The sequence below is a fragment of the Centroberyx gerrardi genome, chromosome 4 (assembly GCF_048128805.1).
Source record: "Centroberyx gerrardi isolate f3 chromosome 4, fCenGer3.hap1.cur.20231027, whole genome shotgun sequence".
Lineage (NCBI taxonomy): Eukaryota > Metazoa > Chordata > Actinopteri > Beryciformes > Berycidae > Centroberyx > Centroberyx gerrardi.
The window spans coordinates 11583728-11609309 of NC_136000.1; the positions used below are offsets into that span (position 1 = coordinate 11583728).

Sequence of the window (25582 nt, forward strand, 5' to 3'; positions counted from 1 at the left end):
TTGTTGGGGCGATCCAGGATGGAGGGATTGTCGCTCAGGGAGTGAAATAAATTGGAGGGAGAGTTTGAGAATATGTATAGTGAGTACATTTTTGTCTGGGAAGTGAAAATGCATATAGGGTGAAGAAAATCTAGGCCTTCTAATTTGCATCTGCTGAATATCATACTTGCAGTGAATAGGCCATTGAATGCAATATAAAGTAATTGAGTTTTGAAATACATAATGGCAGTATTAGGGAAAAGCTAAAAGTTATTTCATATATGACTGAGGTTGTATGTGGATTATCTGGCTGTGGACTATCAGCGCTGCAGCATATCTCCAGAAGGGGCCGCTGTGGGGCGACATTGGCTGTATTTTATATCACCGAAAGTTGGGTGGCGCTATTTCCCCGCTGGCAATTTGACGACACGGCCGTGGCGGCAGCGTCAGCAGGCAGAGGACACACGCAGAGCAGCCAGCAGTCACCATCGTTTCTCACGCTGCTATGATCCCCAGTCGAAAAACGAACAGTAGTGCTTCTTGTTTTTCATCGGGAGTGTAACTTTGAAGCCCGAACAGCCATGCTGGGCGCCACATCCCCGCGGATATAAGCGACACCGAGGCAAGAAAGTACCACACCGACACCACAAAGCAGCGCTTAGCCTTTTTTTTTTTTTTCCACGGTCGGAGGGGAAAGACGGCATCCGGCCTGAAAAGAAGCTCCGAGGTCGGGGACTCTGGTCGGAGCAACGCACATCGTTTCTGGTGAGCCTAATTGTGTGCGGTTCTTTAAATTTACCACAATGAAACAAGTGGGCCGATAGCAGCAGCCGCCAGTTACAGCTGCACTGATGCAAGAAACATTTTTACCACCCTGCGTTGACACAAAATGGGGTAACAATGTAGCAATGTTTACTTCACAACGCGCACTGTGAATGCAGGCGTTTGTTGTGTGAGACTAGCCGTGCTATTCAATTTGCATTTGTCCCATTCAGCAGTGAATAGTTGCTGTTAATAAGCATTTCACTAAAACAAACGGTGGCTGGTAAGCTGCTTGGCTCTGATGTTACATGCAAAATAGATGAATGGATGAATGTGGAGTAAGTTTTGTTGAAATCTTTCTCAGTAGGCGACATGTATTCATTCCTCTAGCCTTGACTGCTTGGTTAAACATTTGTGTCAACTTTCTTTTTATGTAACACACACTGCACCACAACTAGTTGGCAAATGTCACAAAATTGGATGCGTTGTTTGAAAGGGAGGGCTGGCGCTCTGCATGTATCGTCTTGCATAGTTGCTACCAAACATTCACTGACCCACATTTCAGAGATCTCCCCTTTTCCTGGTCCCATTTTCCCAAAAACTATTTGAACCCTGTGCAACCGGTGCCAGTCTCTGAACCAGTAAAACTGCTTTGAGCCGTTTCAGCTGTTGCAGCCCACCAGTGGCAGACAGGAGCCTGAGAAGCAGATTTTGAGGAGGATTGCTTTAAATTCAAGGAATCTCACCCAAGAGGCTGCTTTCATGGGATTCCTGTTCTCTGACTTCTTCCTATATGACTGACTAACGTTTGTGTGTTTGTGTTTGTGTGTGTGTGTGTGTGTGTGTGTCAGAATGAGTGTGAAGTTGGCAGGATGTCCAAGAGGAAGACATCATTGTTCTGGATGGGGGGTTCAGCTTGACTGAGGAACAGTAGGAGAGCGAAGGAGGTGGGAGGGGTTTTGTCAAAGCAGACTGATGAGGAAGTTCACTTTGGTGTGAACGTACCCTGGAGCTCATGGTTACATATTTATAACTGCATTGATTGTTGCTGTGCTGCAATGTCCTCATTCTTAGTTTGTTGATGCAGGGTTGTTGCTAGCTAGACCGTTAGCCCGTAACCTGTTCAGTGTATACAGCCGAGCGGAAGAGCCGTGATAGCACTTTCTGTCGTTTCCTGTATGCAGGTTTCAGCCACAAGCTTCCTTGCTTGATTTTGCATCTCTTGGCGTCAGGAAATGTGCTGACTTAGGTCTTAAATGCCCCGGGTGAGTGGTACCTGGAGGGAGGGTACGGTGCTGGTCGGTGGTTGGAGATCGTGTGTGTGCCAGTGTGTGTTGGTTTGACGTGGGGTCGTTCCCTTGGTGAAGGCCTTGGGGATGGCGGTGGCAGGGTAACCTGACCCACCGCGAAACAGCTGTAGCCACGCGGCGCTGATCCCTAGAGGGCCAGTGCAGATCAGATGATGGTCGAGTATGTGTGTATGTGTGTGTGTGAGAGCATACTCGTGAATGGATGTGTTTTTGTGAGAGACTGATATTCTACTTTCGAACACACACATAGCGACACACACACAGCAGTGTTTCAAACCAAGCTGTAGACTTATACGTGTTTAAGTGTTTAGGTAAGGGCATTTTGCACACGGATTTTGCAGATACAAGCGTGAGTCCTGCCCGTGTGTGTGTGGTGGGCTCATGTTTAAGCGGCAGGCCAAGACAGCTGTCTGAAGGTTAATGTGTCACCTCTCTCCGGGGAGCAGCTGCTATGTCACAGGCACCACTCCCGTCTATACATAGCCATGAATACAAACTCTTCCTCTTTCTCTACTGTATTGACACAAGAATTCAGGCACCGCCGGCCACTTCTGGCCCCTCGGATCATGCAGTTGCCCCAGACGACAAATGCTGCTGCTTGCAAATTTGGCTGCTTCCACTCCCTGACTCTCTCTCTCGCTCTCGCTCTCTCAGTCTGAATCTGGAAGTGTCTGGTGTTGCTGAAGCCATCGAGTCAGCTGGCTGGGAACCTGTTTGATTGAGTCATACAGTACCAATACTCACACCACATATCTGGGTCGTCATCCACACTATTAATGTCTGAACAGGTGAAGACTAAATCCTGCCTTTTTCCCGTCACACTTGGCACATAGGAGCTTGGCTGTTTTTTATTTGGAAGCAGACATACACACACACACACACACTCATCTCCATCCAAACCAACATTATTTCAGCCAGCATAGCAGTGCATATTTGAGATGTTTTGTGGTAATTTGTTCGTAATTAAGAGCTTACTGGTTACATAAAAAACATGTTAAGCCCATGTGTTGGGTTTTTAAATTGGCTGAATGTAGAAACCTCTACTACTTACCCTAACCCATGACTCAACACAATAGGTATTTCTAATTGGTGAATGAGAATGTAGACCGTTGTTCAAAGGCTAAAAATAAATGGCAGGTTCTTTCCCAATAATTATCACTTTTACATTAATTCTAAAAGCATTCTTTTTCAATTTCTCACCTCTCCCCTCTTTGAAAGAACAAGGACCATGACGGAAACAAGTCAGGCAGTTTTTCATTTTATTCTTTACATTCTTTTTTCTTCACATGCATACATGAGTTTTTAAATGTATCAAATAAAGGCCGACAGGAAAAGTCACTCACAAACATGGAGCTTACTTAGCCAAACCAATCTATTGAATTGAGTCCCGTGGCAAAACACAGGATTTCTCTCAAGTAGCAGACAACTGTGTGTAGCAGGCCTGAAAAGGCTGTAAAGGCTACTGAATACTGTTTGTGTTTGCGGTTTGATATAGGAACTGATATGCTGATAACCCCGGCCTGCCACCTGCCCTTACTTAGATAAGCAGCCTGGCCTGTTGTTCCCTTTTAACAGCCGCGAAAGGCTATCAGGGCCTGCTTGGGCTGCTGGTGCGAGGATGAGCGGAGACAGAGAGGGTGGGGCTGGGGGGCAGCGGCTAATTGGAGCTCTCTCTGATGCTAATTCCCTGCGCACAAACGAAGGCCAGGTGACTTTACTCAGGCTCAGATCAGATGAGTCCATGCCTGGGCGATTATCTCCACAATGAGCAAAACAGGAGCCTGTGATAACTGCACTGCCTTTTATCTGGACTAAATGAAGGGTTTAATACCAAAACGGATCCATTTTCGGGGAAAAAAAATCATTACCTGAAGTAAATTATTCAATAGCTCTAAAATATGCAGGATCCAGTCTGTAAAAATGTTATCATTTTGTCAACCAAGAATTCAAGTCACAAGACTGGGTGTCACTTTTTTCAATAAGTTATAAAAGATATTTTATTTTGAAGTGAAACGAGAACAGGATATGGCTGTTGCCCGCTGCCTGCCAGATAACATCAGACTCTATCTGCTTGAATCTCTGCTGCCTACGCTAGAGGCAACTGGGTCTGTATGGCTGAGCTGTAACAATTCATGCTGGCCTTTGATCCCATTCATAAACTGTGTTATCATCTTAAGCGTTAAGTAGTGCTCTAGATGTGTCATTTTCATTCAAATGGTGTGTTGGATTTCAAAGTCACGTTCAGGATATTCATGACATGTTTGTGAAGGAAGAAAGTCTCTAAATTGGTTTCATGCTGTGCTTTTTGAAGATGATTTTTCTAATTAAGATAATTGGGGGTATACTGATATATTTAAGGCAAGCATGCAGGCAGAATATCAGTAGCAAGAGTGAAAGGGGTGACAGCAATATACTTTCTGTGATAAAGATGAACTGGCTTTGATTAGAATTGTAGGATTTTTACCTATGCTCACCATTCTTACACCTATACTTAAAGAGTCACATGGTGCATTGTCAAGTAGAGTGCAACTTCAGTCTTCACAACACAGATTCTCAATTTGTGGACTATGTTGTTTCACCCTCTTAAAGTTAATGTTTATTCTGATCCCCTTTAGCAGGCCCCAGGGTAACAGCTGTTCTTCCTGGGCTCCACAACGGTATCAGTATGGATATTAAACTGCAGCTACCTGCAATACAGAAGTTAGGGAACCTGGTCTCGAGGAGCAACCACCTGACTGCTGGCCGTTAATGGGTCACAGACAGAGCTTAGAGAGGAGCAGGCCTGCCACTCAAGCTGCCGTAACCATAGCAGCAGTGTTAATCAGCCAGTGTTGAATCTTATTGCCCGTGAGATCTGTGCGTCACTCGTCAGGCCTGGCCTCGTCCGGCCACGGGCTCTGGCAAAGGTGTCCACTGTTGTCACATTTCCACCCACCCATCAGCACCGGCCTGCCAGCTCCACTCAGCCCCACGGACACAGGTGACAAGTGTGACAAGTGTGAAAGCAGGGTGAGGAAAGAATTTGTGGCAATGCGGAGGGAAAAGAGCAAGGCAGAGGTAAATGCGATAGACAGTGACTGTTTGTGTACCTGACCTCATTTAAGCCATATTTTGACATTCAGATTTTCAAACGGAGTTACTGTTGAAGTGACGCCTCACCTGCCCCAGTGTGGAGGAAGCATGCCTGGTTGTCATGCCGCTCAGCTCAGCTCCACGCAGAACCCACAGCCTCCTGTGTCTTTGGAAAAAGCCCACTTTTTACCGCGCACAATGCCGGCTTTATATAAGGCCCCCATAATGGAGCCAGCTCCTTCACTCATGTCCTCATTGTCTTGGCCAGGATGAGAGAAGGCTGCTCTTTAGAAAAGCAAGGCTGAGCTCACCCGTGAATCATGCCAACAGTCACGCTTGTTCTCTGTGCTCTCTCTTTCCCCTGGCTCTCTTGCTCACAGCGGAGCCAGAGACCAGGGGAGAAGTATTTCCAAGGCCCCCTTTCTCCAAATGGTGACGTAGGGGTTTTACTGAACCCTGCGGGGGGTCATGGGGAGGTTGTGACCTTCCTCTTCCTGTTTTTGTGGGTGGCCCAGACAGAGGTGGCCCTGTGGCAGTGATGCCGGCTGTGGCGTGATTGGTTCACCTACCAGAAGTGGGACAGTCCCAGAGGCTGTGGTTCCCGCGGTGCTGGGTGGCTAGTGGAGCGCTCGCCTGGCATTGCAGCGGGGGTTGTTTCCTCGCACCGGGACCTTTGCCCTCACCCTTTTAGTAGCCCACTGTTCATCATTAGCACAGCTAGTGTCCGCTCAGGGCTACAGAAGAGAAAGGACAGAGCCTACATGACGCATGTGGCTACTGGCATCACAGCAGCATCTTCAACCCCCCTCTCTCTCTCCTGCCTCCCCCATATACTCTCCCCACTATCTGCTGCTTACTGTACTTGCCAAGAAAACTGATGTGGAAAATGCAATTTAGCATACAGCTGGAGACATCAGAGTTTGTCCATGAGGCAAAAGTTGCGATGGGTACTGATGGCTGGTTTAGGGGATGGAAATTGGGTGGGGGTAGGGGTGTGGGGGACAGCGATAGTGGAGGGGGTTGGGGTTGCTATAGGGTGTTAGATGAAGGGAGACAGAAAATCAGCATGCATGCAGTCTCCTGCCGCGCTCTGCATTTTCGACATGGAAAAAGCAGCGGGGTTGCCGTGGCAACAAATCCCGAATCAGCGCGCCTCGGACCCCTCCGCCTCCCCCTGGCCGTCTCCCAGTGGATCTGGAGCTCAGACCTCAGACCGGCCTACTTAGGGAAGCGGGGATAAGGCTAGGAACAGGGATCATATCCAAAGCGCCGCACTCGATCCCACAGCAAGAACATCGGCCAGGGGATGGAGCAGACGAGTGCAGACACCCCCCCTCCTTTCTACTGCTGCCATCAACTTTCCATGAAACACTCACTGAGTCACTGAGTGAGTTTGTATGTACAGAGTATACTGGATACTAGGTCATAACCTGGTTAAAGGCATATTTGTGATGATATGTTTATACGCATCTATATATCCCCATCACACATACCTAAACAAACAGAATATTATGAATATTACCATGAAAACCGAACTGAGACAGACTGCAAAAACCAACAGTGAATGCATGTCAGCTTATCCCCGGTATCATAATTGGGTTTCTGATAATCCAGATATGAGCTTATCCCAGGTATTGTAAATGAGATATGGTGTTTACATTTACCATCTCTCAAACAGAATACTAGAGTATCCAGAATAATATCAGAATGTTAATGTGCATGTAAACACACAGATTTATTTTGCTGGCCATGCTAGAGGCCGCAGCAGGAGTGTGGGAAACATGGTGAGCTGTTCCGGAGATGACATCCCGCTCGCCCATACTGGAGTTGATGTGTCTTGGCGGAACTGACTGACGTATAGCTGTTATGACAGCTGAGTTATGACATTCTGCCTCATCCCGGTTCCTGGAGTAATTAGATTGATTGTTGTTCGACTGAAGCACAACAATGCTGAAATGCAATGGACAGGAAAGGAATAGGAATATACGATTAATGCTTCACCAGGCAAGATTTTGTCTTATCAGCCTAAATCACAAAGTGGGACTGCCACCTCCCCTACTTGAGAAACCCCTTACATTTGTCATATTTGCCCAAATTAAATTCCGGTGTTGGGTATGTACATTTCTCTACCCACAGGAGGTGACGAATCAAAACTCAAGAGCGCAACACAAACGGTTTCCTGAACAGCAGCGTACAAGCGCTCCATCCAAAGACTCGCCAGTGTTAGATCTTTTGTCTCTCTCATCCCTTTGGTATCCTTTGGTATAATGCGATTTCAGACCAGCTGGGTTGGTAAACATGAGCATGCTGTGTGGGGTTTACTGACGTCACGTTACATGATTTGTTGGTACTGAAGTTCACATATTTCAAACTGCTACCTCTCCCTAACATTTGGAGCTGCCAGCGTGTGAAGTTGCCTAGCGTACGGTCCAAAACTGGCATAATATTTCTTTTTCCTATTGTCCCAGTTTGCTGTGGCCTTACGAGGCGGCTGACTGGCGTATCTGGATGGAGTTCAGGTTATGAGTGATGTTTGGAAGACAAAAGGCTGTCGGTAGAGTATGGTTGACAGGCAGCGGGCCCTCGGGGGTTCTGCTACTCATGTGGTTTCATGTCTGGCCTTACTCATCAGCGTCACACACAGACAGACACATGTCCAGATCTGCACTAGTAGTGGAGTAATATCTCCATTGAGGTCACAGGCAGGGAGAGGCTGCTTGTAATCTGGTCTTCCCAAACATTCCCAAATGTCATGCACTCCTTCCTCTCACGTCTCATTTTTCCTTTTCTTTTTCATTGTCTCACACACACAAATCCTTTCTCTCATTCTCTCACACACTCACTTTCTCTCTCTCTCACTCTCTCACACACATAGTAAATGCGGATGGAATGTGTGATGTGAACTAGATGTGGCCTACGCTAGTCCCGCTCCATTCAGCAGCAAATCCCCTGGTTTAGGATTTGCTTTTACAGTCCGGTGTGCCAGGGACTGTACTCCAAACTCGCCCATAGGAATCTCTCACCAACTCGTCATGTTTTCCCAGGGGTGGAATGTAAAGTAATGGGCCTGTATTAGCTGAGTCATAATTAGCACCGGAGTGTTGATTGGTCCTTGTCATTGTTCGCCAGTCGGATACCTTGTGATCTAACCATACTTTTGACTCTTGATGTGGGATTAGGACACATGGCTGGAGGCGGATGAGGCATATTCTTTACTCATTTTTCCACTGAAAGTGATTTACATTACAGATTTGTTCAGGGACAAGTCACGGCCCGCATCAACCTCACATGTGACAGTTTTCAGATAGTGGGAATATTCTTCGACATGTAATTGTGTAAGACAGTGGTTCTCAACCTTTTTGACTCGTGATCCTTTAAAATTCAACCAAAGAATGATTTTTCCATTTTCAGGTTGTTTCATTTGATTCATTATCAGAGGAGGCATAGAGGCTGAAAACTTTTCTATATTTCACAAGAAAGAAAGCAAAAATTAGAGAAAAATCAGAAGAAATAGACATTCCTAAGTCATAAATCATCTAGTGACACCCCCCCCCCCCCCCCCAAATTATCTCATGACCCCGTGGGTGGTCCTGACCTCCGGGTTGAGAACCACTGGTGTAAGACACGTGTTAAACTATGAACTCTGTCTATCTGTGTGTGCTTGTATTCAGTGGCCTGTCTTCACTAGTGTCTTTTTGTCCACCCCCAGGCCTCCCCTTCCCGAGAGCTCCATGGAAAAGATGAAGCGGTTCAAGCGGCGTCTCTCCCAGACGCTAAGAGGCAGCCACACCATCGACGAGTCGCTCTCTGAACTGGCCGAGCAGATGACCATCGAGGAGAACGGCCTGAAGGACAGCGGTGAGTGTGATTCGCAACCCGTGTATGTCAGCGTGCGCTTTTGTGAACACGCACAACCCGACTGAGTTGGCTTGAGTTTGTGTTTGAGTGTGCATTTGTTTGACTATGAACACAGTCTCTGTTCCTTACTCACAAACACAGTGGTGTGTTACATCATTCAGTTGGATGCTGCCGAAGGTTGTAGCCTTATAGGCGTCAAAACAACGGCAAAGTGGCATAGCAGCTTATCTCTTTGCTGATATTCGCAGAATCTGCAGGGCGGGAGGGTGCATGCCTTGGTGTGCTACCACAGCGTTGCTATGGTGCTCAGGGTCTGGAAACATTCTGGAGTTTCCATGACATTGCCACGGCGACTTGGATGACTTGGTGAAACCAGCCAGGCATCTTGATGCATTTTTCCCTCTTTGCATCCTTTGCCTCTTCTTCTCTCTGCCACCCCCCCCCCCCTCACTTTCACCCCCAGCTTCTTTCAAGCCTCTCCCCAGCTTTCCTCTCTCGTCTTTTCTCCAAAGGACGAGGCTTTTTTCTCCTTCTTTAGTCAATCAGCTCATCCAAGTCCACCCCCCCCTCTGAGAACTAACTGGGGTTTGTGAAGAGCTTTTTGTCTAGTGATTAACGCCAGGTTTGGCCAGAGCATTCTGTGCTTGGTGAGTGGGGACAGAGAAGCATATTCTGTGTGTGTGTGTGTGTGCAAATGCGTGCTTGTGTGAGGGGATTTCAGCAGTCTGTGTAACAGTAAGTAGGGTAGAGAGGAGACAGAATGGAGTAGCCAGATGAGATGTGATGTGACCTCTGTGATTGGGGAAGCATTCTGGTTCTGATCTGATTATGTAACACACATAGCACACGCCAGCGGCAGCAGCAGCTGCAGAGGAGAGGTGGCATCAGGACCCGGATTTACATAGAGGGTTGGGTGTTCTACTGTTTTCATATGGTGTCTAGGAAATACTGCATATTTGTTTTTTAAAGGAATGAGGATGTGTCCATACTATATGCAAAAAAAGTATATACATCACTGTGAAATGTCAACAAAAATTGGTGACACCACATTGTGAATGTTCTATCGGCCTCTATTGGGTTCTATCGGGGTCGAGTGCAATTCTGAGATATTGAGCATCAAAGTTATGACATCCCAGCTGGGAAAATTCATGTGTCGTGTTGTGTAGTAACTGTTATAGCTCAACCAGGCATGCACCCCCATAGTACTCTGAATGCAAAATATCAGAATCCTATTAGGAATTAGAAATTTGCTGCAGTCTTTTGTGCCATAATCCAAGGTGAGCATTCATACAGACGCTCAATTCCAGATGTCAAAAGAATGATGTGCTAACCCACAAATGGCGACTATAGAGCATATCAGGCTAAGCCATAATAGATCTACAGGACCATCAGACAGGCCAACCTCGCTTTTCTTTTCAGCAACAATAATGTTATAATAATGGGACGGCTGACACGGCTGGCTTGAAACAGCCCGCTCAGCAGATCAGAAACCGAATTGTATCATCAAACAATTATACCAAGAGCTGAGAACAGTGTATCACAGTTCACTCTGGCTACCTCATATGATAATGAACTCCTGTCTTAATCATAAGTTAGATGTTCATATGTATTTCGAATGTCTTAGTCATAAGATGGATTTGGATCCTAGCTGATATCCTTTCTCTTCAGCCAGAGCAACCATGGTACTAACACTCTGTCAGATAGCATGCTACAAGCTAACAAGCAAACATAACAGATCAATATACCAGCAACCATGCTAACAAACAGCCAGAACAACCATGCTACTACCAAACACTTTGTCAGATAGAATGCTACAAACACAAGCTAACAAGCCAACTCAACGGCAGATCAGTATCTCAGCAAACATGCTAAACAGCCATAGCAACCATGGTATTAGCAGTCAGTATGCTAGCATGCTACAAACAAGAAAACAATATACAAGCAGACATAGCAAAAAGCACCAGGAAGGATGCTTGAGTCAAACAAATGGTTCAAACCCTAACATCATGGGTACCTACAGTAGTGCTGTGTGCCCAGTCAGTGTGATTCCTTTTTGCCATGTCCACTGACTGGCTCCCATGCTGCTTCAGATATATCCTTCACTGCCTGCTTTAAGCTCCACCCACGAGTGCCTAATTGATCTAGTAGTCTTAAAGTGGACTTGGCTACAAACACTTAATTGGCATCCAGTGTTCATGCCTGAACATAAGGGACAGGAAGGGTCCTCGCCTACCTATGGACTAAGATTGTCGGAAGATGGTAGTACATCATAGGTTGCACCTAAAATGAATCAAGTTTCTTGCTCTCTACACTTTCCCAGTTTTTCCACTGACCCTGTTTTGCCTGAGAGCCAGCTTTAGCACACCTTGCTGCTTCTTCATGCTGATCAATGTATTTGCTCCACAACCATCTTTCTTTTCCCTGATGGAGTTGCCTACTCCATAACAGTTGTCCTAAGCCTAGTCCTAATCCTCCTCGCCCTTGTTGCACCTGCCCTACAATATCCATATGCCTAAGGGCTGACTGTGCCCGCTGAACTTCTTCTCTTGGGTTCCAGTTTCTCCCTGCTGATACTGTTAGGTCCTTCGACTCTCAGTGTCATCTCCAGTCTTAGCTTTGCACATTTACAGTCCTCAGTCAGGCTAGATATAGGCAGTTCTAAGATCCCTTTCCCATACAAACCTACACTGCTAAGACACTGTGGGACTTAAGTCACTTCTTTACATATTGACTAGCTCGCCTTTCTCACTTCTCTAACATAAAGTAACATTCAAATATCAAGAATATGTGGCTAAACCAATTTTGAATAAAAAAAAGTCAGATACAACCTTTTAATTCCAAGCTCTAGACTTCCACCAGTTTGCTCTCCAATGTGATCATATCATAGTAGGAGAAATTGCGAAATTACCTCTGTCTTTCACAAACAAGGAAATGTAGGAAATGAGATTGTAACAATTTAACTGTTTGCATTACAGAATGCCACACGTCTTGGGTGATGGCGCATGTCTGCAAAATGTATTCAGAAATATGCACATGACACTGACTTTCACTGTATATTGTTTGTTTTTTTCTCCCAAGAGAGAGTGAGAAATTAATTCACATATTTTGTTTACATAGACCCCATTTACACCTGGCATTTCATGTGACTTGCATCCAGATTGTTATCCACATTACATTTACATTTGTCATCATCAAAGATGCGTCTTTGGCAGCCGGATGTAGAAATCCGATTGCCCCTCCCTCCCGCCCCCCCATGCTTGCCCCACAATATGCAAATTCTGTCCACAATGAAAGGAAACATCTGGTTTCATTTGTACTCCAGCCGTAAATCTCATCCATCTTCATCAATCCATCTTCCGCTCAGATCAAAACAAAACTGAGCGCTATTTCTCTTTCTGGCTGGGGATGTAATGTTTTGGGAGTATCAAGATTACGTATGTGGCTTGGCTTGCATTTCAACTTGGACAATGTGTCTCAAATCACCTCCCAGATTTTAATCTGTCCCCAACGTCTTGGGTGTATTTACACCTGGATTTTTATGCAGATTTTTGTATGCAGATATCCAATAACTTAGAATGCATATTAATGCCAGGTGTAAATGGGGTTTGAGGGAGACGGTAGGGGAGCCACGAGAGAAAGTTCTGGCGGGATTTGAACTTAGGTCACCTGGGGCACATGTGTGACTCCAAAGGCAGCAGCCTTAAAGGGTAACTTCGGTATTTTTCAACCTGGACCCTATTTCCCCATCTTTTTGTGTCTAAGTGCCTAAAGGGGACAACAATTTTTGAAATTGGTCCAGTATTGAGTGAGATCGCATCCGATCTCAATGTATTGTAATGTAATCCGACGGGGGCAAAACGCACCGTCAATGTAAAAGTGCTTGTTTTTGCCACTGACAGGCTCAGATTGTTATTAATCTGAGCCTGTCAGTGGCAAAAACAAGCACTTTTAGTGGACGTACATTGACGGTTCACATTTGCCCCATCGGATTACATTGCAGCTCGTTTCACGGCTGCCGGCTGACGCGATCTCGCTCAATACTGGACCAATTTCAAAAATTGTTGTCCCCTTTAGTCACTTAGACACAAAAAGTTGGGAAAATAGGGTCCAGGTTGAAAAATATCGAAGTTACCCTTTAACTATCTGGACACACCATTGTGTATTGTTGTTAGACTTGTTTTGTTGTTCCGTATCAGTCCACTGGCATGCTCATATGCTTAGTCATCCACATATCAAATGTGCTGTTATTATGCTGTCTCTTTTGACACAGTTTTTGTCTGTCTCCTCTACAGAGCCCATAGTGAGGAACGGTCGTCCTCCAACGGCCCATAGTGTCCACTCCTTCCTTCACCAGTACACAGGCTCCTTTAAGAAGCCGCCACTGCGGCGGCCACAGAGCGTCATCGGCGGAGGCCTGGGCTCCCTCATGGTCATGCCCCGCAACGGCAGTCGCCTCGGTGAGACACACAAACACACTCCCCGCATCCACATGCAGGCCATATTCTCATCAAATTAGCCTTTCCTCTGGCTTTGAAAGGAGCTTTAGCGCAAGAGATTTCTTACTGGATGTGGAATCTACGCATCTTTACAGGGCGTACATACATTGCCACATTATGTGAGAAATGCATGCACATACAAACCACTGTTAGGGGCATATGTCAGCATGCACACACATACATGTCAATTCAATCTCCTCAGTGTAAGTTTAAAGTGTGGCTGAGTCTATGTGTTAAAAATTGTCACTCAAAATAACGTCTTTGGACAGTTCCCCAAACCAACCACTTGGATTCCTAATCCAGATATGACATTTAAAGTCACAATATTCCCTGATGTGATTATAAAGCATGGGGAAAATGGCAATGTACTTTGTATGTGTGAAACCTAAGTTTGTTGAGGAATAGGGAAATTCCAATGTGATGTTTGGATGTGTCTTGTAAGCTCCCGTGGCACTGAAATAGATTAAATCAGGCAGTCAATCTAATACAACCCAATATACTCCCTGTTTATAGCCACTGCATGACAGAACCAAGCGCTAGTGCATGATAAGAACAGAGGATCGTAAAAGTGTCCAAGAGAGTGTTTTTCTTTCCATTCGCCTGTTGATGTCATCAGCTGGTGCTGAGCTAGCAGCCACTCCCTGCCCCGTTTCCACTGGCCTGCCCACTCTCCTGGCTCCATCTGTCAAACTCAACCCCTCATCCTCCTTTTCTCTCTTCTCTCTCCCTTTCTTTCTTCACGCCAGACATCGTCCATGAGAATCTGAAGATGGGTTCAGACGGTGAGAGCGACCAGGCGTCGGGGACGTCCTCCGATGAGGTGCAGTCGCCCACGGGGGTTTGTCTGAGGAACAGGGGTAACCGACGCATCTCCGCAGAGGTGAGATCCCCTTCTTCCTCTTTCTGGACTTAGTGATTGCCCTTGTCAGCACCCTTTCCAGTTTGTTGGAAATGTGGGTTGTGAGTCAGCGGTTACTGTTGGCACTCTTTGACATTTGAATAGGTTACCATTGTGAACCGTGACATATTTATTCATCTTGGCATGGCTGCCTAAGTGGTTCAGCATCCACTTTCTGGCTGACTTTTTACTTTGCCCCTGATTAATGAATTCACCTTAGCTTGAAAAGTGAAATAATGAGACTATTTAATGATGGTATTCGATGACGTGTGTGTTATAACTCCATGCAGTCTCTCAGCGTAGGCGTATTCCCATAGCTTGTCATGAACATGCGGAAGTCCTCAGCTGCCCATATAATCGCAACAGGTCTCACACACACACACACACACACGCGCACACCCACACACACACACTCACGCACCACACTCCACCTCCACTGTCTGAGCAAAGTCCATGTTTTTGTGTACAACAGCACGTACACACACATGCACACGCAAACACACCAAAATCTGATTTTAAAAGGTTTCAGTACCTGACGTATTCTAGGAAAAGGGCCGGGCCTCCATCAGCAGAGTACACAGCAGCAAAAAAACCTTGACAACAACAAAAAAAATACAGTTTTCAATCTACAATCTGTCTTGTTTTTTTTTGTTTTTTTTAAGTTGGTAGCTGGGATTTCACAGGCCTCTGGTGGTTATATAATGTCAACACATTATGGAAAGAGTTTGCGGTGGGATTAAATTTTTTTTTTTTTTGCTGGACAAAGTGTCTAGAGGGATTTCAGTTGACCAGAAACATTATTTAAATCCTTGGCGTAAAGTATATTAAACGCTATGCAATTACATTATCACCAAATAATATCATTTAAACAGTTTGAAAACAAAATTAGGCTATTTCAAAGATGAAATAGTCATGCCCTGCACCCACACCATGCTGAATTTGATTCCAACAGCTCAACGGAGCATATGGAAAGACAGACGTACACACAAACGCAGCACCCGATAAGGAGAGAAGGCTTTAATCCAGTCAGCTTGTAGGGACATGTGAAAGGCAGCGTGCAAAGGAAGATGAGAAACGGTGCTGCTGTGTCGTCTAGGTGTCAGATAAGTGTGCTCATGTGGATTAGTCAAATTAGGATATTGAGTTTGTTGTGCAGTATTCCATGTGCTGAATGCATTTGTTTGTTTTTGCTCCCGTGTGCGGCCGCTGTTGACTTTGGTATGAAGTGAACTGCATGTTCCGCGCTACCTGCTGGGGGATCACAGGAGGGAAGGTCTTGTGATTGGAGTACAGACACTCCCCCCCCCCCCCCCCCCCAACTGTGTTATTGGTTGGTGTGATTTCAGGACCCTGGGGATTTACCAGCGGCTCCCAGTGGCTGCATTGACAAACCAAGCATGCGAGATAAAAAAAAAAAGAGTAGTTAATCAGCTTACTCCATTTGGGGCTACTCACACATCAGAACGTGAAACACCACCTATTGCTGCATTGAGAGTGTGAGCAAGCAATTCACCCTGCGCTTCCTGTGACTGTTTCACAATGGACTAACCAGAAAGAGCATATTTGGACACACACACACACACACACACACACACACACACAATTATACTCAGATTCTTTCTCCCAGCCCCCCAAACACTCCCCGCATTGTTTGTGCTGGTATGAGCAGCGTGATTGACCACAGGCTTGTTGTTGATGGAGCGAAATCAGTGTGTGGCCCCATTCTCTGCCTTTGCACTGCTGGCAGTTTGTCACACTCCATGTGATATGGCCAGAGGGGAGGGGGTGGGGTGGTGGCAGAAGAAGAGGAGAAGAAACTGTAGGAGGAAGAGTGGGGGAATCCCTTCGTCCGTGGCCAGGTACTGTATTGTCCTGCCCCGGTCAGAGAGGAAGCGAGGCTGTTTTGGGATTACATCACGAGGATTACTGTAATACGGTCCAGATGGGCCCCGTTGTAGCAGATTAGGACGGCTTGATTGGACAACTGGAGAGGGGGGGGGGGGGGAGGGGTACAAAGGTCAGGTGATGGATGGCTTCTCGTGCTCTGGGGGCGAGCCACCAGCCCTGACCCGACACACAACTACCACTGACCAGTAGGACTGAATGCTGTCATTCACAAACACTAAATTGATATATTAGTTGGAATTAACATAACTATTAACATATTGACCATATGCTTAAATCTGTCAAGCGTAGGCAACAGCTCAGGCAAAAGGCAGAGTCATGGTTCGAATGAAAGGCTGAAGGGTCAGTTCACCCTACCAAAAGTCAATAGTTCTGAGTTACAGATTTATCAGAGAACTGGATGTTGAAATCTGGAAAGTTCAAAGTTGCATAAATGTTGGGAAGGAGGGCCAAGGGGGAAGGGGGAAGTGAGGAGGGAGGGGGGGTGTTGGTGTTGTCTGCGTTACCTCAGAAGGGGTGGAAGTAGATTTAATGCAGCTAGAGAGAGGGCGGATTAACAGTAATCTAACAAATGGAGGAAATGCATGATGGGAAGACGGTGTATTGTGAGTGTTTGTGTCGATGTGCGTGTGTGTGTGTGTGTTTCATTTTATATAACAAGTCATCAGGATCATGCATTAGTACTTTGTCGCTCCGGAAAAGACTTATCCCTGAACTCTTAAAGGTCTCCACCGCCGTTCATTATGTACACAAGTCCACTGCACATAACTGTATAGGCTATTGCTCAAGTCTACTACACACAAGTGTATATATACGCACACTCACTCACAGTGCACACACACTGCCCTCTCTGTTGACTAATGAAGCCTAAAGCAGGCTATGTAATGGTGGTTCTAACAGATTCCGATTGTTTATTTAGGGTCTCCGCCATTTTGTTTTGGGTCTCTCATATTTATTTAGAGCTTACTTTGTTTGCTCAGGGTTTACCCTTGTTTGTCCATGGTTTTACACTGTGTTGATACTGTTTTTAACAGGGGTCTCCATTGTTTTTGTGCGTGTGTGTGTGTGTGCGCAGGACCTGAACAAGCGTCTGTCCCTGCCCGCCGACATCCGGATACCTGACGGTTACCTGGAGAAGCTGCAGCTGAGCAGCCCGCCCTTCGACCAGCCTCTCAGCCGGCGCTCCCGCAGAGCCTCCCTGGTGAGACGGAGAGACAAAATGGAGAGAGAGATGAAGAAGGAGAGGGTTAGACTGGTTAGGGGCATGGAAGAAGAGAGAAGGTGATGGCGGCGGAGGGAGGGAGGGAGAGGGAAGGAAGGAAGAACATATGAAGGAGGAAGAGAGAGCAAAATGGATGATGTTTTGGGGCAGCAGGGTGACGTAGTGACCTAGAGGACGTAGAGGACCCGGGTTCAAGCCACCATGTCGGCAAGCATCCACCCTGCTGAAGCATCAGTAAGTCTTGTTATAATAGAGGAACAGTGATTTGCGAGAGTCAACAGCAGAGGAGATGAAGACAGAATGAGAAAGAGAAAGCGGTAGCTAGAGAGAGAGACTGCAGAATGATAAAGATAGCAGTGAGAGAGTTATGTTTTATTTAAAGGCAGCAAGACGCAGAAGTGAGAGAGTGAGAGCTCACGCCTTGCCCTTAGACCGCTTAATCTCATCCTCTCAGCCTGTTGTCATGTGTTTACATTGCACCTCCTCAGCATTCTCTTTGTCAGCAGCCTCGATAATTGGCTTTTGGTTTTACTTTTGGAGTGTGCATCTGTCAAGAGCAGAACAGAGGAAACATGAACACTATCACATGCATTTGCTTACATGCCCCCCTGTATATAATATACACACACACATACACACACACACACTGTAAAAGCCAAAAGCCAATGGTCTTCTGTCAGTTGAGATTATCTGTGATGGTCGTTGGGGGGGATGTGTCCTCCTTACAACCCCCTTCTGTTCCTGCAAGGCCGTCAGAAGGATTTGGCATGGTGTCTGTAAGCTTGTCGGTGCTAATAAAGACGCATGCCTCATTAATGCTGTTTGTCTTCCTCTCTCTTCCAGTCAGAAATTGGATTTGGGAAGCTGGAGACCTACATTAAACTGGACAAACTGGGGGAGGTACGTGAAAAGAGAGCGTGTTCACCTTGGCTCTCCCAGGTGCTCATGTTCTCACACCCAGTGATAAAATACACACGTACACACACACATCTGGGTACAGAGTTTACTTTTGACTCCCGACAGGCAGCCAGAGTTGACCGTGTTGCGTCAGTCCAGCTTCTCAAACCTTTTTCTCAGCTCTCCCTCTTCCTGTTCTTCAGGGGACGTACGCCACGGTCTTCAAGGGGAGGAGTAAGCTCACAGACAACCTGGTCGCTCTGAAGGAGATCCGGCTGGAGCACGAGGAGGGGGCGCCATGCACCGCTATCCGAGAAGGTGAGGAGGTTCAGCGTTACACCATGCATCCCATATATTTCCCACAAATATCTTCAGTTAGGTTTGATGTGGATCCTAGTCTTATTTAGCAGCTATCTAGTCCCATTCCGTCATTTAAGGGGCGTTCACACCAGTTTGGAGCGGTTAATAAAACTCCGGAGCGTTCGCTTCTTTAGTTCAGTTTGTTTGGGCAGGTAAGAACAATGCCATTCGAACATAATCGCACGACACTGCCTGAAAATGTGAGTCTCAGTTCTCTTCCAAGTCAAATGCGGTGCAGTTTGTTAGGAGTGAGAACGTATTTGTACCAGCTACAGGAAACGACCCCAAAACACTCTCGGTGTTACTGGAAAAGGAGACGGATGTTGGCATCTGATAGCCGGTGGTTCCTTATGCTTGGAAAGCCTAGAATAACAAAATGAACTGAGGGCAAACCACAGTATGGCCTCATGCTCACATTCAGAGAAGGTAAATTATGGCAAATTATGGCAAAGCGCACAGACAAGTCCATCATGCTTAGCCAAAGAGGGACTGGAATGAGATTTCTCTCTATCTCTCTATCTCCCAAAATATCTAACCTGGCGGGACGACAAGTTACGAAAACTCTGTCCGATAAACAAGCTGCTTGAGTCCATGTGACTTTTGTTTACAAGCCTTGGTTTGCAAACCAAAACCAAACACAAAAATCCAACAAAGTAAACTTTTCCACTATGGTTCGGACCAAAGAAAACAATCGTACCGTTACTTAACTTCAAGCTTCATTCATCACCTCCATGATGTCAGACATATGTTACAGACATTTATCTTTTTCTTTAGTGTCGTTACTGAAGGACCTGAAGCACGCAAACATCGTGACGCTGCACGATATCATCCACACAGACAAATCTCTGACGCTGGTCTTCGAGTACCTGGTGAGAACAAAGCCTTCTCCGCTCTTTCCGCATGACTCAGATTCAGCTCAATGCTTATCTGTTCATCGATGCTAAAGTGAATATCTTGTGCATCATTATTATTCATGGCCCTCTGCAGAACAGAACATGCTTATACAGGAGCATAAGGGGCCAGCTGTTGCAGTTTCTGTGGCTCTCTAGTCTTTTTCTAACCTGCTTCCTTCCTCTCCCTCGTCTAGGACAAGGACCTCAAGCAGTACATGGACGACTGCGGGAACATCCTGAGCATGCAGAACGTCAAGGTGAGCCTCCGCAGGCGGCCTGCCAGACCAGCCAGCTTCAGGGTCACTGAGACTCTGGGGCTGCAGGGCTAAATAAAACAAACACCCTCGTTCTGCCCCCTGGTGGTGGAGTGTCAGCAATGAGGGGAAAAAAATTGAAATCTTTTACCGCAGCCTCACTTTTCCAGACCATATAAAGAGCACAAATTGTGGCTGAAAATCTGAAAATGTATTCTCTTTTTTGTGCGCATTTATCTTAAATAAAGTAAAAATATTTAAACTGCAAATTAAAACTGTACAAAGCTTTTCAGAATGTACATTATAAGCATCATTCCACAATTTTAGTACATTTTCTGTGATTCTCCTGCATGCTTCTGTAATCCAGCAACAGTGTCTTTTATATTTTTACAACTATTTTATATTGGCTTTATCAATATGCTTATAGTCATTGATCTATAATATCTTGCTCCCCAGATTTTCCTGTTCCAGATCCTGCGCGGCCTGGCGTACTGTCACAGACGGAAGGTTCTGCACAGAGACTTGAAGCCGCAGAATCTGCTCATCAACGACAGAGGAGAACTCAAACTGGCTGACTTTGGTAAAAAAAAAAAAATAGAAAATAGTATTCCTGCTGATGTTAATCTGTGTAAACTAAGATTCTTTTGTCTCATTTATTTGTGAGCATGAACAGATTTGCCCCTAATGAGTTGGCTCCAATTTAGGGGGAAAGAGCGACACCCATTCTTGAGAAATATAGAAAAGTAGAAAAGCATTGAGACTTTTGCCTTCAAAATACTAACATTTTGAAGCTGCATTCATCTATATTTTTGAAATATTGAGTGATGAATGTGAGCAAACAGTTTTTTTTTTTAATGCAAATGGATATAAAGCATTTTGGAATGAAACCACCCTTCATATGAACTTATGAATGGTTTGTATTCTGGCATGAATGTGTCCACTGTGTATCTGTTTTTATTTTCCTTCTTTCTTTTCCGCAGGACTGGCCCGGGCCAAGTCGGTCCCCACCAAGACGTACTCTAACGAGGTGGTGACGCTCTGGTATCGCCCCCCCGACGTGCTGCTGGGCTCCTCTGAGTACTCCACACAGATAGACATGTGGTGAGTGGGCCGGACCCGCCGAGGGTGATTACAACTGTTAGAAAACACTACTCAGACCTCCGGCTACTCACTGGCTAGGGCCGTGTCTTACCCCGCACAACACATACAGAAGCAAATATAAGTGCAAAGAGTTCCTGTTTACTAGCCTGGATCCAGCCGCATGAATTGCTAATTTTTCCTTTCTCTCATTTTCACTTCATTAACCACGTTAGTGATTTGTGGGACGAGCATGGATGTCTTTGAGGCTGATTTCATTAAGCTGACACTCCTATCCAGAGCAACTTACAAGCAGTGAGCAGGCAGTGGTTCAGTGCAGAGCTGCAACTAACGATTATTTTCATTATTGATTAATCTAGCAATTATCTTTTCTATTAATCAATTAATCATTTAGCCTACAAAATGTCCAGAAGTCTACAGAAGCTCAAAGGGATTCTTAAAATTGCTTATTAATTCTGACCAAAAAAGCCAAAATCCCCCAAAGTATTCATTTTATAATTATATGAAACAGAGAACCAGCAAATGTTTATTTTTACTTGATAAATGACTTAAATGATTATCAAAACTATAATCGATTAATTTTCTGACAGCCGATTAATTGACTAATGGTTTCAGCACTAGTTCAGTGTCTTCCGCAAAGACACCTTGACAGGACACATTACGGGAGTCGAACCTGTGACCTTTTAATTATGGACGGTTTCCCTAACCACCGAGGCGCCATGCCGCTTTCCTGAATTCATCCTTGCTTCGAACCATCGATATTTCAATCCTCTGCCTAGATTGTTCCAGGCCAATGAATGAGCGATTCAAGGAACTGGATCCATAAACAATTATCCCCATGCTTGTTTTTCAATGTTGGTATACCCAAGACCTGTTGAGTTGGAATGGTGTTAAAGCCTCGGCTATCCCGTCTGTTTATTAACCAAGCCCTCCTGTCTCTGTTGTCCCGTCAGGGGGGTCGGCTGCATCTTCTATGAGATGGCTGCCGGCAGGCCGCTGTTCCCTGGCTCCACAGTGGAGGACGAGCTGCACCTCATCTTCAGGCTGCTAGGTCAGTGCTGCCCCCTGCTGACGGGGGAGCGGTATAAACTTTTGATATGAGCCTTCTTAATCGCATTAGCCTCGGCATGCAGCCCCTACGGCAGCGTGAAAAGCCCTCCCAGCTGCTGTGATAAAGCCCTACTCAAACAGGGTCGCTTGAATGTCCCTCAACAGGCACACCCACAGAGGACAGCTGGCCTGGAATCTCCTCTATCGACGAGTTCAAGTCCTACAAGTTCCCCAAGTACAAGACCCAGCCCCTCATTAACCACGCACCCAGGTAAGGCTGGGTTTTGACTGTTGCCATGCATATCCCACGCAATATTAAATTTGAGCATCTAATATTGCTCTGTTGTCACATTGTCTTCATTAGATACACTACCAATCAAAAGTTTGTACACACTTTTTTTTTTTTACTATTTTCCACATTTTAGAATAATAGTAAAGACATCAAAACTATGAAATAACACAAATGGAATTATGCAGTGACCAAAAAAGTGTTAAACAAATCAAAACTATCTTATATTTTAGATTCTTTAAAGGAGCCGCCCTTTGCCTTGATGGAAAGGAAAAGGCTTTGGAAAGAAATTCACACATAGGCATCAACTTCACTATTTATATTTGTCTAAGAAACAAATTTCAAGCATTTAAGCATAAGCCTTTAGATCAAAATGCCTTTAAGATAATGAAAAATATAGTATATTCAATCAGGTGTATGTTTTTCATTATCTTAAAGCCATTTTGATCTAAAGGCTTATGCTTAAATGCTTGAAATTTGTTTCTTAGACAAATATAAATAGTGAAGTTGATGCCTATGTATGAATTTCTTTCCAAAGCCTTTGCCTTTCCATCAAGGCAAAGGGCAGCTACTTTAAAGAATCTAAAATATAAGATAGTTTTGATTTAACACTTTTTTTCAGTCAAGGAACAATTACATTTGTGTTATTTCATAGTTTTGATGTCTTTACTATTATTCTAAAATGTGGAAAATAGTAAAAATAAAGAAAAAATATGTCCAAACTTTTGACTGGTAGTGAACATTGTTGTAATATATCCTGAAAGCATAATGTATCTTAACACATTCCCCTCTGCATTCCCCCTTGTCAGCCCTCTAATGATTGGAGATGGAAATGAGCAAATCTTTTTTATGAGACCCAGGTATCTCAGCACAGCTACTATGTAGTGCTTTTTAAGCTCGCTTTTAGTGGGTTAGACATTAGTATTATTGGCTTGTTTAGTTAAGAGTGTGTGTTCTGTGTCACTTCCTGTAAGGAAATCCTGTGGAATAGTTGACTCGGTTTCCTTCCTTGCACTCGCCAGTATTTGTGAGTCACCCCACCTCCACTGACCCCTCTCTCTCTCTGTCTCTCTCTCTCTCTTTTCTCTCTCTCTCTCTTCCTCAGGTTGGACACCGATGGCATCGACCTGCTGATGTCATTCCTAAAAGTGAGTCTCACTATATCTGACAGGGATTAACGGGATGTTGACAGAAGTAGCGTGACACATTTTGCGGCTATGTTAGGACTGTATTTTTGGCCATATTGGAAAGAATTGCAGAAAGGCGCATGCACTCACGCATTGCTGACTACATTTAAAGGTTTTTTTTAATGACTGTACGTTTCTATTACTGTCCCCAACTTTAGTATGAGTCGAAAAAGAGGATCTCTGCTGATGAATCAATGAGACAGGCCTACTTCAGGAGCCTGGGGCCACGTGTGCACACACTGCCAGAGAGTGAGTAATGAAATGGCAGCGCAGTAATGCAGACTTGGCAGGCTCGAGGTACAACTCGAGGGTTATTGCACTGTACAATGAGGATCAGTTACAACTGTATAACAAAGACACTATTCTCCCGGCGCGATGTGTTTTCTATTGTACTTTTTCTGACTCTTCGACTGTATATTTGGCAGGCATATCTATATTCACACTGAAGGAGGTCCAGCTGCAGAGAGATCCTGGCTACCGGAACTCGTCTTACCCCGAGACAGGTGAGGAGCACCTCAAGGATCAATACCAAGATCCTCCAGTGTTTTCACTCTCAACTTCCTAACTAATTCCTGCCCCGTTCTTCTTCTTCTTTTTTTTTTTTTTAACCCTCAGGCAATGGCAAGAGCAGAAGGCAAAGCATGCTGTTTTAGGATCTCTGAACTGTTTTTTATTTGAGAAGGATCTCCTAGCTGTACAGTCTCGCAGATGGATCAGTCCCTGAGATGGATGTTGGCGCGGGGTGCGACGACCTCCCCCGCCCCCCCACTCCCACTCCCCCCCCCACTCCCGGACCCGCCTGGGGTGCTTCTCCACAGCGAGACCCCCAGAGGTTCGGCGTGAAACCTGGCCCACAAGAGACATTTATATACATTTATATTTATTGGGAAGAGAATTTGCTGCTAAATCCAACTACTGTCTAGAATTCTAACTGGCTCAGTCACTTTAATGAAAACATGCAATGTGTATAGATTTTTAATTATTTTTTTTGAAGTGGTGGTGTTCTTAGTGGTTATTTTTTTTGTCATTCTTTCCATTTTCATACATAAAAAAAGAAAAAAACCTCCACCTCAAAGCTCCTTAGTGTGTGTGGGTGTGTAAGGCAGACAGACAAACAGAGGGATGTGTCTGTAGCCGCTCTGAAGTCTGGGTTTCTGTTTCTGTTGCTGTGGTGCTGTTCTCAGCCATACCCATAATTCGTGACCATTTGACTTTTTGAAGGGTTTCGAGGCCAGTTCTGATATAAACGAACGGTGATCATGTTATCCTAACTGGAGCTGGAGGCAAATACGGGAGCAGTACGTTCCGAGCTTGGCGAAAAAACGGTTCACATTCTCGTCAGCCGCTACTTAAAAGATGCTGGCATATCATTCCAGGATGCTGTGGTCTCTTGTCACGACCGATGAACAAACCCAGGAGACGAAAGGCGATGTAGAATCACTGATATGGGCATTACAGGAATCACGCACGACTCCTAAAATCTTCAGAACGCTTCAAGATGTAACTACAGCGAACGGCCTCCTCTTCCTCGTTCCTTTCCACTCCGACCTCGCGCGTTGACCCCTCCGGTCTGTGTCACAGAGGAGAGGCGCGAGGCGGGTTCCCGGCGTCGGGACTGGCGGTGCTGCCGGTGTGCATTACAGTTGTGTTCTCTCCTCTCTGCCATTCCCATCTCCACCGACTGTAAAAACGGTTCCTTGTTTGGATTGCTTCCATCATGGTGTTGCATGCCTGCTCTGTTGTACGGGGAAAGCACACAGCCACTGAACTCCTATACAGGGAGCACTAGCTCTAGTCCTGCCCCTAGTGAAAACCATACTGAGTCACAGTCTATTTAACAGTGTTACAAGAGATGTTTTGTATGATATACTTTAACTTTATTTGTGGATAATTGTTATTGGTGTGGGATTCCGTTGCAGATGCCCTCCCATATTTGAGCTTGATATTTTTTTTTTTCCAGAGAAAAGAAAATTAAATCATAAGTTTAAACAAAAATCATGTGACCTGGTTTTGATTTCTCTCCTAATGTACTGACACACACATTCTTGTTGA

The 25582-nt window shown here is 45.3% G+C and overlaps 1 protein-coding gene across 1 annotated transcript; it reads left to right on the plus strand.

The window, feature by feature from the left end:
* The first annotated feature begins 444 nt into the window (after positions 1-444).
* On the plus strand, positions 445-25548 carry LOC139910314 (cyclin-dependent kinase 17-like). Its single transcript, XM_071897584.2, has 17 exons — positions 445-744; positions 8833-8981; positions 13274-13438; positions 14224-14357; positions 17356-17481; positions 18346-18402; positions 18603-18717; positions 19534-19628; positions 19847-19909; positions 20363-20486; positions 20887-21007; positions 21958-22055; positions 22220-22325; positions 23449-23491; positions 23689-23779; positions 23956-24033; positions 24146-25548. Exons 2-17 carry the CDS (start codon positions 8855-8857, stop codon positions 24181-24183), a joined length of 1581 nt encoding a protein of 526 aa, XP_071753685.1. The 5' UTR covers positions 445-744; positions 8833-8854; the 3' UTR covers positions 24184-25548.
* The last annotated feature ends 34 nt before the right edge of the window (positions 25549-25582 follow it).